General features: G+C 38.8%; 2 protein-coding genes across 2 annotated transcripts; both read left to right on the top strand.

The window, feature by feature from the left end:
* The first annotated feature begins 23 nt into the window (after positions 1-23).
* On the top strand, positions 24-962 carry LOC103666232 (olfactory receptor 5M8). Its single transcript, XM_008694250.2, has one exon. It carries the CDS (start codon positions 27-29, stop codon positions 960-962), a length of 936 nt encoding a protein of 311 aa, XP_008692472.1. The 5' UTR covers positions 24-26.
* Positions 963-9,798: 8,836 nt separating this feature from the next.
* LOC103666087 (olfactory receptor 5M3-like) lies at positions 9,799-15,225 on the top strand. Its single transcript, XM_008694115.2, has 2 exons — positions 9,799-10,390; positions 14,228-15,225. The coding sequence occupies exons 1-2, from the start codon at positions 9,799-9,801 to the stop codon at positions 15,145-15,147; spliced, it is 1,512 nt and encodes a 503-aa protein (XP_008692337.2). The 3' UTR covers positions 15,148-15,225.
* Positions 15,226-16,797: the final 1,572 nt, after the last annotated feature.

The following is a 16,797-nucleotide window of genomic DNA, read 5'->3' as shown; positions in this document are numbered from 1 at the left end:
ATTCTCGTTTCCCATTGAAGGAAATTATGAGAAAAAACTCCACCTCAGTGACTGAGTTCATTCTCCTCGGACTGGCCAGTCGCCTGGAATTGCAGATTGTCCTCTTCCTGCTGTTTCTGGTGATTTACGTGGTCACGGTCGCAGGGAATCTTGGCATGATCGTCCTCATCCAGGCCAATGCCCGGCTCCACAAACCCATGTACTTTTTCCTGAGCCACCTGTCCTTTGTAGATCTGTGCTTCTCTTCCAACGTGACTCCCAAGATGCTGGAGATTTTCTTATCAGAGAAGAAAACCATCTCCTATCCTGCTTGTCTGGTGCAGTGCTACTTCTTCATCGCCTTGGTCCACGTGGAGATCTACATCCTGGCTGTGATGGCCTTTGATCGGTACATGGCCATCTGCAACCCTCTGCTTTATGGCAGCAAGATGTCCAGGAGCGTGTGCACATCCCTCATCACGGGGCCTTACGTGTATGGAGCGCTCACGGGCCTCATGGAGACCATGTGGACCTACAACCTAGCCTTCTGTGGCCCCAATGAAATTAACCACTTCTACTGTGCGGACCCACCCCTGATGAAGCTGGCCTGTTCAGACACTTACAACAAGGAGTTGTCAATGTTTGTGGTGGCTGGTTGTAACCTTTCCGTTTCTCTGCTCATCATCCTGGTTTCCTACCTTTATATTTTTCCTGCTATCCTGAGGATTCGTTCCACAGAAGGCAGGCACAAAGCTTTCTCCACCTGTGGCTCCCATCTCACAGCTGTCACCATATTCTATGCTACCCTTTTCTTTATGTATCTCAGACGCCCCTCTAAGGAATCTGTGGAACAGGGAAAAATGGTAGCTGTATTTTATACAACAGTCATCCCCATGTTGAACCCCATGATTTACAGCCTTAGGAATAAAGATGTGAAAGAAGCATTCCCCAAAGAGTGGTTAAGAAAACAAAGATGTTCTTAAAAGCGATCACTATTCTTTTGGCCCCCCAATTTTTCTAAAGCTTTTCCCAACATTATAGGATGAAATTGATAGTGGAATGAGAAATATGGTACATTGAGGGGAACATTGCATTTTTAAAACTTTTAGTAATTTTTTAAAGATCCAAACATGAGAAGTAAAATTCCGTTATGAAAATGGACATGTCTGTACTTGTCATTTTTTTTGCTCACTAGTTATTTTAATTTCTTTGCCTTTTGTGCCCATGCTAGCCTTACCTTTCTCCCGTTTTGGGTTTAGGTGGAAGGGTGTGGCTATTTCTGGACAATGAGTTAGATTAGAATTCATATGTGACACTTCTCAGCTGAGCACTTCATTGTTTGTGAGAAAAACCCTCGGTGGTTTTGTTTTTTGTTTTGTTTTTGTTTTTGTTTTCCTTGCCCTGGTGACCAGCAATATTTAGAATTTAAGTTGTACGCGTGGGTTCTTGAGTGAGGACATGTGGAAAAGTGCCCTCCACAAACTCACACTAGAAATGTGGGATGGATGAGAAGTGCCCTCCGTCTTACAGGCTGCTACCGTATGTTGAGTTGCTTATTTCCATGGCAGTGAGTAGCCTCTTCCGGATGAAATGATATTAATTATACAAAACTCAAACATGTGAATGCATATGAAAGAAATTAAGCACCACGACCCTCAAAAAATCATATTTGAGATTTTATGTTTTTAGTTTTTTCTATTTCTACATATATGCATGTTTTCAGTTAAAATACCCTTATTGTAATTATTTAAACTTGCTAATGTAAAGCATATATATTGTTTTAAATGCCAAATAGTAGTATAGGCTTATATACACTCCTTTCTCACTCCTTTCTCATCTCCCCATAGATAACACCTTGTTGTTACTGTCTTTGGGCATTAACTCATTTTAAATTATAGGTTATATGTCTATGTATTGATTTTCAAACATGTGCACGATTGATTTGCATCTTTTTACTAAAGTTAAAGTATAAAAATTTTCCCACCAAACCCTGCATCCCTACCCACGAACCACCAGTTCTTTCTCCTCATCTTTCCAGTATGGTCACATTTGAAGTTTTTCTTTAATTGATATGTGTGGTTAAAATAACTCTAAGTATATCATTAGTATTACCTGAAGAATAATATAAATAACACTATGAACATTACTAATACTGTTACCAACACTGCAAGTAATATTATGAATGTAATTCTCTTTTTGCACAATTATTTGGTTTTCAACGTTACTAGTTGTTTTACTTTTTTTTTTTTTAATTTACCATTCTTTTCCAAATTCACGCTGAACTAGAAAATACCTGTTACAGAGAAAAACCGTGGGTGATCTATAATTTACACATTTTCTTCCTGGGAGCTTTCTGTCCTTGCTTTGGATTCTGCAGTGATTGCTCTCTAGGTTTGTTGCAGAGCTGTTATCTGGAGATAGTGATTGCTGCTCCTGGTTTAAAATGTTTCATTCATTCAACCTATGTCAGTTACTGGGAAGAGGCTACAAACTAGAGATTCAGCAATACACAAGGCAGGAAACGTCCTGTATTAAGTTTCAGAGGTGGGGTATTTCAATAGCAAGGCATGCACACAAACATAATAAAATGTTTCTGCTGTTGGTCAGTACTGTGCAGAAGGTAAAGCAAGGCAGTGTGAAAGACAGTGACTTGGCAACATCAGAAGTGAGGGTTGTGCTGATGTGTCAATTTCAGTGGCTGGGAAAGGACTCTTAGAGAAGTGACACTTTGAATCCAAGCCTCTTGGATCAGAAGAGGGCAAATACAAACAGATCTTTGGAAACTGTAACCTGGAGAATCACTAGCAACTACAAAGTTTCCGGATGAAGCCTGGCATATTATATGCCTTCTGAAAAGTTTAGATTTCTGCATTTAAAATCTATATAATTTTTCATATCTCTGTATACTTATTTTTTTCTGTTTGCCTTTGAAAAAGCTAAAAAATATATTAAAGATTCAAATTCAATCTTAATTTGCAGTAATATCTTTTTAAATAGTTGGTGCTATATCATTCATCCATCATATCTATTATTGTATCTTCACTATGGATGATACCATTCATCAGTTAAGTGACATTTTCCCTCTTATTTAATGATTTATAATTAAATATACCTTAATTCTACTTTGCTGCATATTAATACTACAGACTCTACTTCTCATAATTTTGAATTCACTTGTCCTGTGCCTTTTAGTCTTGCTCAGTTTTATGTGCATCAACTGTAGGCAAAAATAGGGTTTTGCTGTTGTTGTTGCTGTTGTTGTTGTTGTCTCCCATTGTACAAAGTGGAAACACTTTAATCAGTTGATTTACATTGCGTTTGTCTCATTTGGGGCAGGGACCTTTCAGGAAGAAGAGCAAGCATATCCCAGGTTTTGCTATGCTTTGGTTATTATCCTCAAGCATCTGCATTTATTTTGGTGTCGAATATTGAGGAAACACCCATATGAATTTCTCACAGCTAAGGATCCCTTATCCTCAGTTTGTCTCACGATGCCCTCTTGAACATGCACTGAAATGAGGCTGCAACCTACTTATTTTGCCTACAGAAATCACGTGTTGATTTAGATTTCAGTGAATCTTTGGTATGTTAACTCCGTCATTTTTGCTATTTTGTAGCTCGGGCTTGCGAAGCAAACACCGGTAAGTTGAAGACGGCAGTGCTCTTTCCCTTCTGTGCTTGTTCTTTCACTCATACTTTAAAAGGAAACATTCCAAGTGCCTCAATGACACAGTCCAACGAAGCACTATTGTTCTGTAATCATTTCACGGCATGAAGAAAAAAGGAATTTGTCTTAGATTGCACGTGCTACTCCATGAGAGCAGAGAATGATGGGCTGCAGAGTCTTTTCCTCATTTGAATCCAAATTAGATCGACACAAAGAGGAGTTTGTGAGGAGTCTGGAAGGCAGAAGAGGAGAAAACGCTAGTGCTCGGCATTGGCAGAACCATGGCTCCCAACCCCGGAAATCTGTGAATATTTTACCGCACGTGGCAAATTCACCTAACAAAGTACTTAGTGTTACGTAATTATCAGGGATGAAATGATGAGTAAGACAGTGTGTCTTGTATCAAATTGTTCACTGACCAGCCTTATGAAACAAGCACTTAAAGCTGTCTGAGACACAATGTGATAATTACTGCAGTAGGTACGAAGGTGTATGAAAATACAGGGGAGGAGATTATTAGTTTTACATAGAGACCCTCAAGGAAATGTTTAAAAGGAAAGTAAGTTTTTCATGACCCATATAGGTAGATAATTGCATTAAAAAATCTTCGTGGTCTGGAGAGAATTCTAATTAGAATAATAAAAACTCACTTTCTTGCTCTGTGTCAGTTGTCCTATCTGGATTTCTCTGTGGTAAAGGAGTGGTTGTCATGGCTTCTTACACTGAGAACCACTTCTTAAAATAAAGGCCAGAGGAATCACATGAGGTTATTTAGTGTCTTGTAGAGGCTGGCCTTAAAAACGAAACCTAGCACAATACATAGGTCCTGGGTAGGGCCATGAATAAGGCAACTGCTCTACTGACAATCTTCTTGCAGTGGGGGAGGAAGATGGATATGGGGGGAAAGCAGCAATTCCCTCCACTGATCTCGGTCAGCAGAAGTAGGCTCTTGTTGCAGGAACTGAAGTGGGGCCATAAGACTATAGTGCAGCAATCAGGCCGGAAGAGGGAATAACCTGGAGGGCCTACACTGCCAGGCACTCAAGTAAAGTGATCAAATGCATGTATCACTGAAATACCCACATTTTTTGGCTGTGCAAAGAACATCTTTATGAACACATATTTCATAAAGACCGTGAAAGAATATACTCTATAGAATGTATTATATATACCGGTCGTATAGTGGAAATGAGAGTCATTTTGAATCAGAAATGGAGATTTTGATTTGCCCAATTAGTAGTTGCTTTTGGGCAATAGGATGAGATGAGAAGCCGTACAAACTCTGGAATCAAAGTCTGCAATCAGGAATCTCGTCCCTGATTCATTAGAAGTGTGACCTTGAGCAAGTCACTGAAACTCTCTGAGGTCTAATTTCTTGTCTGTAAAATAAATATAATAATAGTGATCTCAGGAGGTAGTTATGAGCATTAAGTTAAATTAGCATGAGTAAATGTAATATATGTTTTATTGTAGCTATTATTAAATTTGTCATGTTCCTTCTTTATGAAGGATGTGAAGCAGATATATTTTTCCTGCTCTGATATGTCACAGTGTTCATTGCAGGGAATGTTGGTACTTGTTTCATCTTTCACTGGAAAAGCCCGGGAGCACAGAGCGAGGATGCAGAACACGAGATTGCGTCGTGCAGAATGAGTGATACCATCGCTCAGTTGAGAGTGATGTAAACCCAGAGCAAACTGTTATTTGATCCCAGGACACATTCAAAATAACTTGAGTTTGGGGAAAAGACAAATTGTGCAAATCGGCTATTAAAAAAAACAACAACAACAAAACTCAACAGTGGACTCTTCCTCTAGAGAGGTAATTGCCCCCAGGATCCTTTGTAGGCAAAGCTTTTTAACTGGTTCTTCTACATTCTTCCTTTTTTTTTTTTTTTTTTTCCCTAAGGCAAACATTTAAAGGAAACTTCTCTTGTGGATTTCCAGGTTCTCTTTTGCCTGGTGTACAATGTTTATTATCTCTTACGTAGCATTTGCTTTTCACTTCTATATTCTTACTGGGAATATTTCTCTTCATTCTCAGGTTGGTATAAAAATGTATCTGGATCTGTCGGATTAAATTTACATCTTAAATTTTATCTTCTCTTATTCTTTATTGTTGCCCTTAATTATTCCATACATGTTATCTGTGTGTGAAGGTGTGTATTTGTGCATGTGGAAGAGACAGAAAAATAGGAGGGAAGAGACAAAAAAAGAGAGAGAGAAAGACAGATTTTCTGTGGAGATTTGATTATTTGATTATTACAAACTATTAATGGAAGTTATAATATCCAGGAGTGCATTTAATAATAATTGTCCCCTGTGTATATATTTTGTGTGAATATATAATATCTCTTTTTCATACTCATAATTAAACTATGAAATGAGTATTATAATTACTGGTACATCATATTAAGGCATAGAGAAATTAAGGAGAAAATAAACCAGTACAAAAGCAGCCTGAGTTTATGAGTCATGGAGCCAAAATTCAAGCAAAGTCTGACAACAGAAACGGAATTCTTTTTTAATTTTTTTTTTAAAAAGATTTTTAAATTTATTTTAGAAAGAGAGAGAGACAGAGAGAACCAGTGGGGTCAGAGGGAGAGAGAGAGAGAGAGGGAAAGAATGTCCGGAGCCAGATGCTGGGCTTCATCTTAGGACCCTGAGGTCATGACCTGAGCTGAAATCAAGAGTTGGATGCCTAACCGGCTGAGCCACCCCGGCACCCCAAGAAATGGAATTGTTTAATTGCAACACTTAATATTTTCATGTCTGTTTTGGGGGGAAAATTCCATTTTTATTGGTAATTTAATTTGAAATAACGAGTGATACAGCATGGGAAGTCTGTGTATGCATTTTTGCCTTTAGATGGTGAGGAAAATCCTCGAAGTGCTAATGAGGTCCCCTAACCCCCTACTGTTTTCCAGACCTCATTCTTTTTGAGATCAGGCCCAACCACTCCACCCCCTCCTGATGTCACCATTGCTCTCTATTAGCTGGGGAACCACCTCTCAGATGTTCACATATGTAGCTTTTGCGAAGTCCATTCACCACCATCTTTTATACCCTTTCATTGTGCTGTATCATCCCTGCTACTCTGAGAGCAGATCTGACTTTGCAAGTAAGAATTCTTCTATTGCCAACCTTTGGTAAAATGCATAAGGATGAAAAGCACAGGTAGTCACAGGCACATCCCGTTGATGCAGAGATCAGTCGGATCTGTTGATGTGTTTGTTATCACTTCTCAGATTAGAACCTCTCGTCATCGTTGTGTTTCCTCTGTCACCTACAAGGGTGTCTGAAATATATTTGTATTAATTTCTCTTACATATGAATCTGTCCAACATTAAAGATTCAACTTCTTCTTGTTGAGGGATTTCCTCTCTTCCAAAGGTTTTATATATATAAACAAGTATATGTATCTGTGATCTAGTCTCTACCATCTATTTTTTTGCTCCTGTTCCCGCAGACCGTAGATGAGGACAAGCAGCTCACAGTAACACTGCAGCACATTTGAGATAAATACTCAAAACTCATTGCCTCCCCCTCCCAGACCCTCAAAGAGCATGTCCAAACCAGAGAACATAGCAACACATTACAGAGCATCTGTCCAACAAAAGGGGGAAATAGTTTGTAAAGTTCTCATCCTGCTTGATATTAATTTTCCCCCCAAAATGCAAACAATTGTTTTTAGGGCTGGAAGACAAGGCTATAAAAGTAGTTTATAATTTTAGTGGACTTCAATGCTTAAGATTAGTTTAAAATTAGGTTTATGTCAGAACAATTGCACAGAAGTTCTACGGAGAAATAGTGGTAGGAGGGACTCAGCCACCAGGGGTAATAGGTACACAGGCACAGTAGCAGTTTGTAACACATTTACCCCACCCTGTCCAGAGAGAATCAGCACCGCCCATCATAGTCACTTAGTTGCCAGTTGTAATGCGACTGATTTATGATTTTGTTTGCATTGTTTAGCTTTATGGAAATTGTATAAGTGCTACATACCATTACTGTTTAAGCTATTACATAATGCCTCAAGTTTTCATTAATTCACCTGCGATTCTGGACTCATACTTTCTAATCTACTTTGGTTGGCAGCTTTCTCCTTTCTCCTGAGAAAATTACTCTTTCCATGTGGGGTGGGTGGACGTTACCTTTGTGGGTAAGAGTCTGTTTGTTTTCATTACGGCCAGAAATCTATCTTCTTGTCTGCTCTTATCTTTTCTGGTCACTACCCAGTGATAGCAATGGTCCATCAAACTGTCTTGAACAAAGTGTAATGTTGGAGGTTAAAACAAGGGTCTTGGAAACAATCACTGGCTCTAGAAATGACATTTAACCTTTGGAGGGCACAATACAACACCATCTCCAACAAATTCATTGTCCTGTTGAAAAGCTATCTCACAATTCCTATTGAACAGAAGTACACTCTGTATTCTACAGAACATGAATGTTCATGATGCTGATGGAATCTCTCATTTTCTCTCTTTCTTTATCTTTCTCATTGTCAAGCTAAGTAAATGCTACCTAGGCTAATTATAACATAATTTTTTTCCCAAAGGACTTCTCATAGCTTAACTTTACTGGGCAGATTGTGTATCTCTAAGAGACTGGACAGGATATGAAGATTTCTCATCATTATTTAATAAATGAGCACTTGTAGATTTTTCTCCTTAATATTTATTAATATCATGTAAGACACTAGTGTTTTCAGGAAAATAATTTGTGTGATATTGTTCTGGGAAAATGTTTATATAATACAACAAACACATTTGTTAAATAGAAATTTGAAACTAAATACATTGAAAATAAGTTTGCAAAATATCCAAGAAGCTTTCCCAGAGCTCCACTGGATCTCCAAAGTAGAGCGAATCATTCCCCTACTTTCTGACTCCTCTATAATTCTGTAAAAATATATCATGGTTGTAGAAAGTTTGTTTGTAAAATTCCAATATAAGTAGTGACATTAATCTCTTTGTTTTACCTATCTTTGAATCGCCAGAACATAATTGTCATAATATTTAGTAGATTATAATTACATGTGAGATAGGCCAAAGGGTCCACATCCAGGAAATATGTCTAAATGTATGAATGTATATAAGTAGTTTACCCCTTTATACTTGCCTTTGATGACCAACATGATCAGTTTGTCCTTCATCAGTTTAAATGAGTGCAAGCATGAGGTTAAATTAAAAATAATTTTTTGTCTGACACTTAGGGCTGGTGAATTATTTGGTTAAGGGGCTCCATTCTCCTAATCATGAAGAATATGCTTATGATGAAAAAGTGATGAGTTAAAAAAATTTGTTTTTTGCATTGGATTAAAAAGAGAAGTATAAGCCTTCATAAATATCTTAAAATATGAAAGTACCAAACATGCCAGTACTGGAAACAACAGATGTTTAAGAAATAGTCTTGGAGGGGTGCCTGGGTGGCTCAGTCAACTGAGCTCTGACTCTTGATTTTGGCTCAGGTCATGATCTCAGGGTCCTGGGATTGAGCCCGCATCTCACTCCATGCTCAGCAGGGAATCAGCTTGTGGATTCTCTCTCTCCTTCTCCCTCTGCCCATCCCCAACTCATCTGTGCTCTCTTCCTCCCCACCTCTGAAATAAATAAATAAATCTCAAAAAGAAAAAGGTAGGGACACCTGGGTCATTCAGTCTGCTAAAGGACTGCCTTCAGCACAGGTCTTGATCCCTGGGTCCTGGGATCGAGTCCCACATTGGGCTCCTTGCTCTGCAGGGAGGCGGGGGGTCTGTTTCTCCCTCTGCCTGCCATTCCCCTTGCTTTTGCTCTCTCTCTTTCTGACAAATAAACAAATAAATAATCTTTAAAAAAATAATAAAGAAGTAGTCTTGGAAATTTGGCTAAACACAATATTTTGTACTAGCATGTTCCAATCACAATATTTGGTATAACTGTTATGTGCTAGGGCATCTCAGTAACTTTCAGAGAGCCTCTGACATAGCAAGTGCTCAGAAAAGATTTGTTGTAAAGAATGGCAGAGTGCAGGCATAGACATTGAATAAAGAAAGATAAAAAAGGCATGGAAAATATATAAATTCATAAGTAAACAATACCTGATTTGTAAACTTATTTCCTTCCAGTTATCACTAGGATTTATGACAAATATTGACTTGGAATTGAGAAAATGCTCAATTTCACCGATGTGACAGAGTTTATTCTTTTGGGACTGACCAGTCGTCAGGAATGGCAAGTCCTCTTCTTCATCATTTTTCTCGTGGTCTATATTGTCACCGTGGTGGGCAATATTGGCATGATCGCGTTAATTAAGGTCAGTCCACAGCTTAACAGCCCCATGTACTTTTTTCTCAGTCATTTGTCATTTGTGGATGTGTGGTTTTCTTCCAACGTGACCCCCAAAATGCTGGAAAATCTGTTATCCGAGACAAAAACTATTTCTTATGCCGGCTGTCTGGTACAGTGTTTCTTCTTCATCGCCCTCGTCCACGTGGAAGTTTTCATTCTGGCTGTGATGGCCTTTGATAGGTACATGGCAATTGGGAAACCTCTGCTGTACAGCAGCAAAATGTCTCGGGCTGTGTGTGTGCGACTGATTTCTTTCCCTTACATCTATGGTTTTCTGACTAGTCTGGCCGCAACGCTGTGGACATATGGCTTGTCCTTCTGTGGGAATATTGAGATCAACCACTTCTATTGTGCGGACCCACCTCTCATCAAAATGGCGTGCGCTGGGACCTCTGTAAAAGAATATACCATGACCATTCTTGGAGGCATTAATGTGACATATTCTTTGACAGTGGTCATCATTTCTTATCTGTTCATTCTCATTTCCATTCTGCGGATGCACTCAGCGGAAGGGAGGCGGAAGGCCTTTTCCACCTGTGGGTCCCACTTGACAGCTGTCGTCATATTTTATGGGACTCTCATGTTCATGTATCTCAGACGTCCAACAGAGGAGTCCGTGGAGCAGGGGAAAATGGTGGCTGTGTTTTATACCACAGTGATCCCCATGCTGAATCCCATGATCTACAGCCTGAGGAATAAAGGTGTGAAAGAGGCCATGAGCAAAGTGATCAGCAGAACGTGTATAACAAAATAAAATAAAATTCAGTGAATATTGTCGTCTGTGTTTCATAAGCATCTGTCATGTCAATAGATTGTGATTCAGCATATCGCTCAAGACATTTTACAGAACCTAAAGATTTAGTGCATTAAAAATAAAAAAAAAGAGAGACTCAAAATGAGAGGGGAAAAAAGGAGATGAATCCAATTCTTTTGATGTAGGTTGTAAGGATCAATTAAAACTTAAAGAAGTAATTAATTGAAAAGGTTACTGGAACCAGTGTTCATAGGTACACTAATGGAAAGTGTCCAAATACTTAGCTAGAATGAAAAGATTTTGTGTTCCTTATTTGAAAAAATGGAATGGGGGCACCTAGGTGGCTCAGTCATATTAAGTGTCTGCCTACGTCTCAGGTAGTGATCCTGGGTCCTTGGATAGAGTCCACCATCAGGCTCTCTGCTCAGCAGGGAGTCTGTTTCTCCCTCTCTCTGTGCTCTCACTCTTTCTTTCTCTCTCTCAAGTAAATAAATAAAATCTTTTTTTAAAAAAAGGAAAGAAAAAATGGAATGGGTGGGTTCGGGAAATACTTATTGATTTGCCTATTTGGAGAGTAAATGGGGGCAGAAAAAAATAACAGTATATTTATTTTCTATATGACATAAAATTGGTGGTCTCACTTCATTCCATTATTAAAGCATTCTGCTTATCTGCAGTACACAGACTATGGTCGTTTACTAGGGCTGCCATAGCAAAATACCTCAGACTGTGAGGCATAAACAACAGAAATTTAACCCTAATAGTTCTGGAGGCTAGAAGTCCAAGGTCAAAGTGCCAGCAATGCTGGTTTTTTTCTAAGGACTTTCCTTTGGTTTACAGAAGCTGTCATCTTCCTGTGTCTTGTCATGGACCTCACCCTGCGTGTGTCTGTGTCCTAATCTCCTCTTCTTATAAGGACACAAGTCATCCTGGATTGAGACCTACTCCTGGGACCTCATTGGCCTTGATTTTCTCTTCAAAAACCTTGCCTTCTAACACATCATATTCTGAAGTAGGGGGAGTCAGGACTTTGACATACAGATTTCAGAGAAACAGGAGTCAGCCCATAATGCAAAGTGACATGGTAACAGAATTGTGACTCAAAGTTGGGACAATGCTGTGGAAGACACTGTCTCAGAAAACCTGGTTAAGCTGAAAATCACCATGGGAAACAGAATGCCATCTGAGCATCCATGGCTGACGTCACTGTTACTGGATAGACTTCCGGTGTATGAAGGAAAAAGCTGAGCCTGAACGTAAAGGAGAAAAGGCTTCACAGTGGTGAGCTCTCATGTTCGATCTTCACCGTGCCAGCTGTGATTTCTCCAGGGGACTCCGGCAGTGAGAAAAATGATCTAACAAAGTAATTGCCTCCCCTTCACCTGTTTGTGCAGTCTCTTAGGGAAATGGAGTTAACAAACAAATACTACAAATTCTGCCTGCGTTACTCACCAGAAGAGCCACTAATATTCCTTGTAAAGATGGTTGTTCCCCTGTAGCTGGTAGGTGTCTTTATTCTGGGAGTGTGTATAACCATGAACGCTCTGTTACTTATTTGGGCAAACACGAATATTATCAAATTAGATTTATGATTTATAAATGCCTACATGGAAGGGAGAATGCCAATTACCTGGAAGGTGTAGACATTTAGGACTTCTGGTACTGTGATTTATAAAAGTGATCAAGTAATGAGCCGAGAAGATAAGGGAATCAGCACATACTGAATGGCATTCTCTAGAATTCTTCATTTCACATGACTGGGAGCTCACATTTCTTGAGGGCTTGATATGGCTTGTTTATAACGCTATGCAGAGAGCACACTTTATTCCATGTAATCTTCCAAATAGTCCTGCCCATTTATGAAACCCCGTTTGCAGTAGAAGAAACTGAAACCCTAAAATATTAAGTAATATTCCCAGTTGAGTCGGATTGAAAGTGCTAAAGCCGGAAATGGAACTCAACCAGTTGACTACACAGCACATGTTTTGTGCTTGTTGTGTTGTTGTAATCAGAGCATGGGGTTGTGTATAATATTATCCTGTATACTAACCTTGACAAGTTTGCCATCATCCATTGTGATAAGGACCAAATGCAATAGGGTTGTGTGATGGTTAAATGAACACTTGAGTCAGAGCTTGGCCTATAAGACACAGTGATGTAAGTGCTTTTTAAATATTAACACAACTCACCCTCAAAGCAATCCTATGGCATTCCGTTCCTCAGCATTCATATTCGAAGAGTAGCTTCCTGCGGGACATTCTTAAGGAAAATAGATGACTTCAATATAGAAAAATAAACATGGACATTTTAGATAATATTAGGAGTCTGAATTTTTTCCTTGAAAGCAACGGAAGTCAACTCTAGAGACCTTAAGCAAGAAGAAAGTGTTCTGGCCCCCAAACTTTTCTAAACCTTTTCCTATCTGCAGGGATGGAATTGATGTATTTCATTGTTCTTATTTTGTTCAAAGATCTAAGACAGAAAGAAAGGAAAAAAGAAGCTGCTATAGAATTTGTTAATGCTTCCAGACCCAAGGGAGAAGAACATTCTAAAAAGAGGAGGTGATGCTTGAATTTATTCTTACTAGATTTGCTTGTAGTATGGACAAATGGCTGGCAATGATTCAATTCTCAAATAGGTTGAATTTCAAAACTGTAAAAATCTCTAAATCAATGTGATATTTTAAAAGATTTTATCTTTTTTGGATAAGGATAATTGGTTTATAGTAAACCATTTTATGCAATTTTATTAAATAATTTTTATGATAAACAGTTCAATTTATAAGATTCATAATGGACACTGAACTTTCTGATTATGAAATAGCATTTCTTTGTGGCTTTGAGTAAATTTCTACTATATTATAGACCTTCAAAACTCTATAAATCTAGTGAAGAGATAAAATGTATGCATATCTTAAAATGTGTGACTGGTGTTAAAAGGTATTTTCTTTTCAGGAGATAGCAAGTACAAAATTTCTCCATTTGGATTATTATTATCATTATTATTATTTTTTTAATGAGAGGGAGTCGGGGAGGGACAGAGGGAGAGGGAGAGAGAGAATCTTAAGCAGGCTTTACACCCAGTGTGGAGCCCAATGTGGGGCTCAATCTCATGACCCTGAGATCATGACTTGAGTCAAAATCAAGCGTTGGACACTTAACCGACTGAGCCACCCCGGTGCCCATCCTTCTGAAATTTTTGTTTATAGGCAAGAATAACTACTGTAAGTTCTGTCCGTAGATTTCTGTAATTTTATATTATATTCCTCTTTTCCCTAAAACAAAATCTCCTGTAGCAATACATGTATAAGAGAAACAGACACTGCTAAGGAAAATGCATGAGAAAGAAGAGAGAAGTAGAAGGAAACTAGCCGAGGAATTGAAAGAGAATGGGTTAAGAAATGACATTATACACGAAGAACAGGTGTATTTGGTCTGTGTGTTTTCTGATTTCTCTTTATTTTATTAGATAAAATGCATCTTTACCTGGATCAGATTTAAGAAAATGCTCAATTTTACTGATGTGACAGAATTTATTCTCTTGGGGTTAACCAACCGTCCTGAATTACAACTCCTTTTCTTCGTGGTGTTCTTACTGGTTTACATTGGCATGATCCTATTAATCAGGATCAGTCCCCAGCTCCACAGCCCCTTGTACTTTTTCCTGAGCCACTTATCCTTTGCCGATGTGTGGTTCTCCTCTAATGTCACGCCAAAGATGTTAGAAAATTTGGTAGCTGGGATCAAAACCATTTCGTACCCTGGCTGTAGAGTGCAGTGCTTTTTCTTCATTGCCTTTGTCCACGTGGAGGTGTTCATCCTTGCCGTGATGGCCTTTGACAGGTACATGGCGATCGGCAACCCTCTGCTCTATAGCCGCCGAATGTCAAGGACCATCTGTATTCGGCTGATCTCTTTTCCTTACATGTATGGCTTCTTCATTAGTTTGATCTCAACACTGTGGACCCATGGTTTGTACTTCTGTGGGAACATTGAGATCAACCACTTCTACTGTGCAGACCCAGCCCTCATCAAAATGGCCTGTGCAGGAACCTTCGTCAAAGAATACACCATGCGCACACTGGCAGGTCTCAACTTCTCCTATTCCTTGCTCGTCATTATCGTCTCCTACGTATTTATCCTCATTGCCATCCTGAGGATGCCCTCAGCAGAAGGAAGAAAGAAAGCCTTCTCCACATGTGGCTCCCACTTGACAGCTGTCACTATATTTTATGGAACCCTCTTCTTCATGTATCTCAGAAGTCCAACGGAAGAGTCTGTGGAACAGGGCAAGATGGTGGCCGTGTTTTACACCACGGTAATTCCCATGTTGAATCCCATGATCTACAGTCTCAGGAACAAAGATGTAAAGGAGGCCATGAGCAAAGCAGTCAGTAGAACATTTTTGATTAAGTAGAACAGACACTTCAAATGTAGGATGAGACCCATGGTTCAATAGAAGCAGTGTAAATTGACTTTCAAATAATTCTGAGATAACTTGTCATTTATGTTTTCAATAAATAGACACAGAAAACACGATTGAGACAGGAGTGAGGGCGCAAGGGTAAGGGAAGCATATTGTCCACCAGACTCTCTGGGTCTATGAGATCTGAGATGAGAAGATGTGTGGGCATAGGGTCCATTCTTTCCCTTTCACACACTGTCCAATTTGGTGGTTTCTTTTGTGACTGGGAATGTTTGTTCATGGCTTCTCAACAGCTCACAAATTACTGTTTGAGTATGGTTTTAAAAGAACTGACATGGTCTCTTTTTGCACCTAGAATGGGTACTGGTTTGAGATTTAAGTTGTTATTTTTAAACGCTTCAATTTCAATATAATTTCACCATGAGGCATTGTTATAATTGGAGACAACATCCCTGACAATCAGATATTTTACGTAGACTATGCTATAAATCTATGTAACCATAGTAATTGATGTAACTATATGCTGGATGAGTGTTTACATTTTAAATATTTTTTTAAAAGAATTTATTTATTTACTCGACAGAGATAGAGACAGCCAGCGAGAGAGGGAACACAAGCAGGGGGAGTGGGAGAGGAAGAAGCAGGCTCATAGCGAAGGAGCTTGATGTGGGGCTCGATCCCACAATGCCAGGATCACGCCCTAAGCCGAAGGCAGACGCCTAATTGCTGTGCCACCCAGGCGCCCCTACATTTTAAATATTTGATAATTACTTCAATAAACTTCATTTGTCTGTGAACGTACTTGATATCCTATGGTATCCCTTTAAGATCCATTTATGCCTTTGGTTACGATGACTATCAGAAGGTGCTAACACAATCTCAGTGATGTTTTAGAATTTGGGACCTGTTTCCACAAATATATTGCAACAAGTTACATTTAGAAAATTTGGGGAAGATGTAGAGATAGATTTACTCTGTCTTTTTTTCTTTTTTCCTTTATGCTTTTTAAAATAGCACAATCGGGTTTGGTGGCAGTAAGAAACTAGGGGGACCCTTTGTGTTTCTAACCCTTGCCTATGTATCTTGTCATATGTTTCCTATCAGACTTTCATGGGAACACATCATCATTCCATATATAACACATGATCTATCCTTTTTTTTTTTTTTTAAGAATACTATTGCCTCAGTTTCAAAATTTTTTTTTTTAAAAAAAATCAAGATTTCAAGGCAGGAACTGCTAAATGTGATTGTGATGTACAAAACCTATAATCTTATATGCATGCACATGTGTACCTCTGTGTTACACACGTATATACATGTATGTGTGTGTATATTTGTGTGTTCTGTGTGTGTGTGTGTTTCCGAGTAGCCAACTTGATTGCACTTTCCAGGAGTTCTTAGTTAAGAATTTTCTTTAGAATCCAACTTGTTGTCACATAAAATAACCGCCATGATTAAATCATTTTTAATATTATATGTTATAATATGGGCTGTCTTACTGTACTACATTATTTCCACTTTTACTGCATTTAATTTTATATATCCAAACTGCCTACCTTTCCAACGGCAGAACTCCTTTCTCTACACGGCTGTATCCTGACCCACACTGTCAAACCTAGTCTCCTGATAGCCAGAAAATTT

This window comes from Ursus maritimus, unplaced genomic scaffold, assembly GCF_017311325.1.
Source record: "Ursus maritimus isolate PB19 unplaced genomic scaffold, ASM1731132v1 scaffold_23, whole genome shotgun sequence".
NCBI classification, from domain to species: Eukaryota; Metazoa; Chordata; class Mammalia; order Carnivora; family Ursidae; genus Ursus; species Ursus maritimus.
This window is presented reverse-complemented; position numbering and strand designations above follow the sequence as displayed.

Coding starts and splice junctions, on each gene's coding strand:
- LOC103666232 (XM_008694250.2), top strand. CDS start 27: ATGAGAAAAAACTCCACCTCAGTGACTGAGTTCATTCTCCTCGGACTG.
- LOC103666087 (XM_008694115.2), top strand. CDS start 9,799: ATGCTCAATTTCACCGATGTGACAGAGTTTATTCTTTTGGGACTGACC. Junction 10,391..14,227: donor TGTAAAAGAATATACCATGA/CCATTCTTGGAG, acceptor CCTGGATCAGAT/TTAAGAAAATGCTCAATTTT.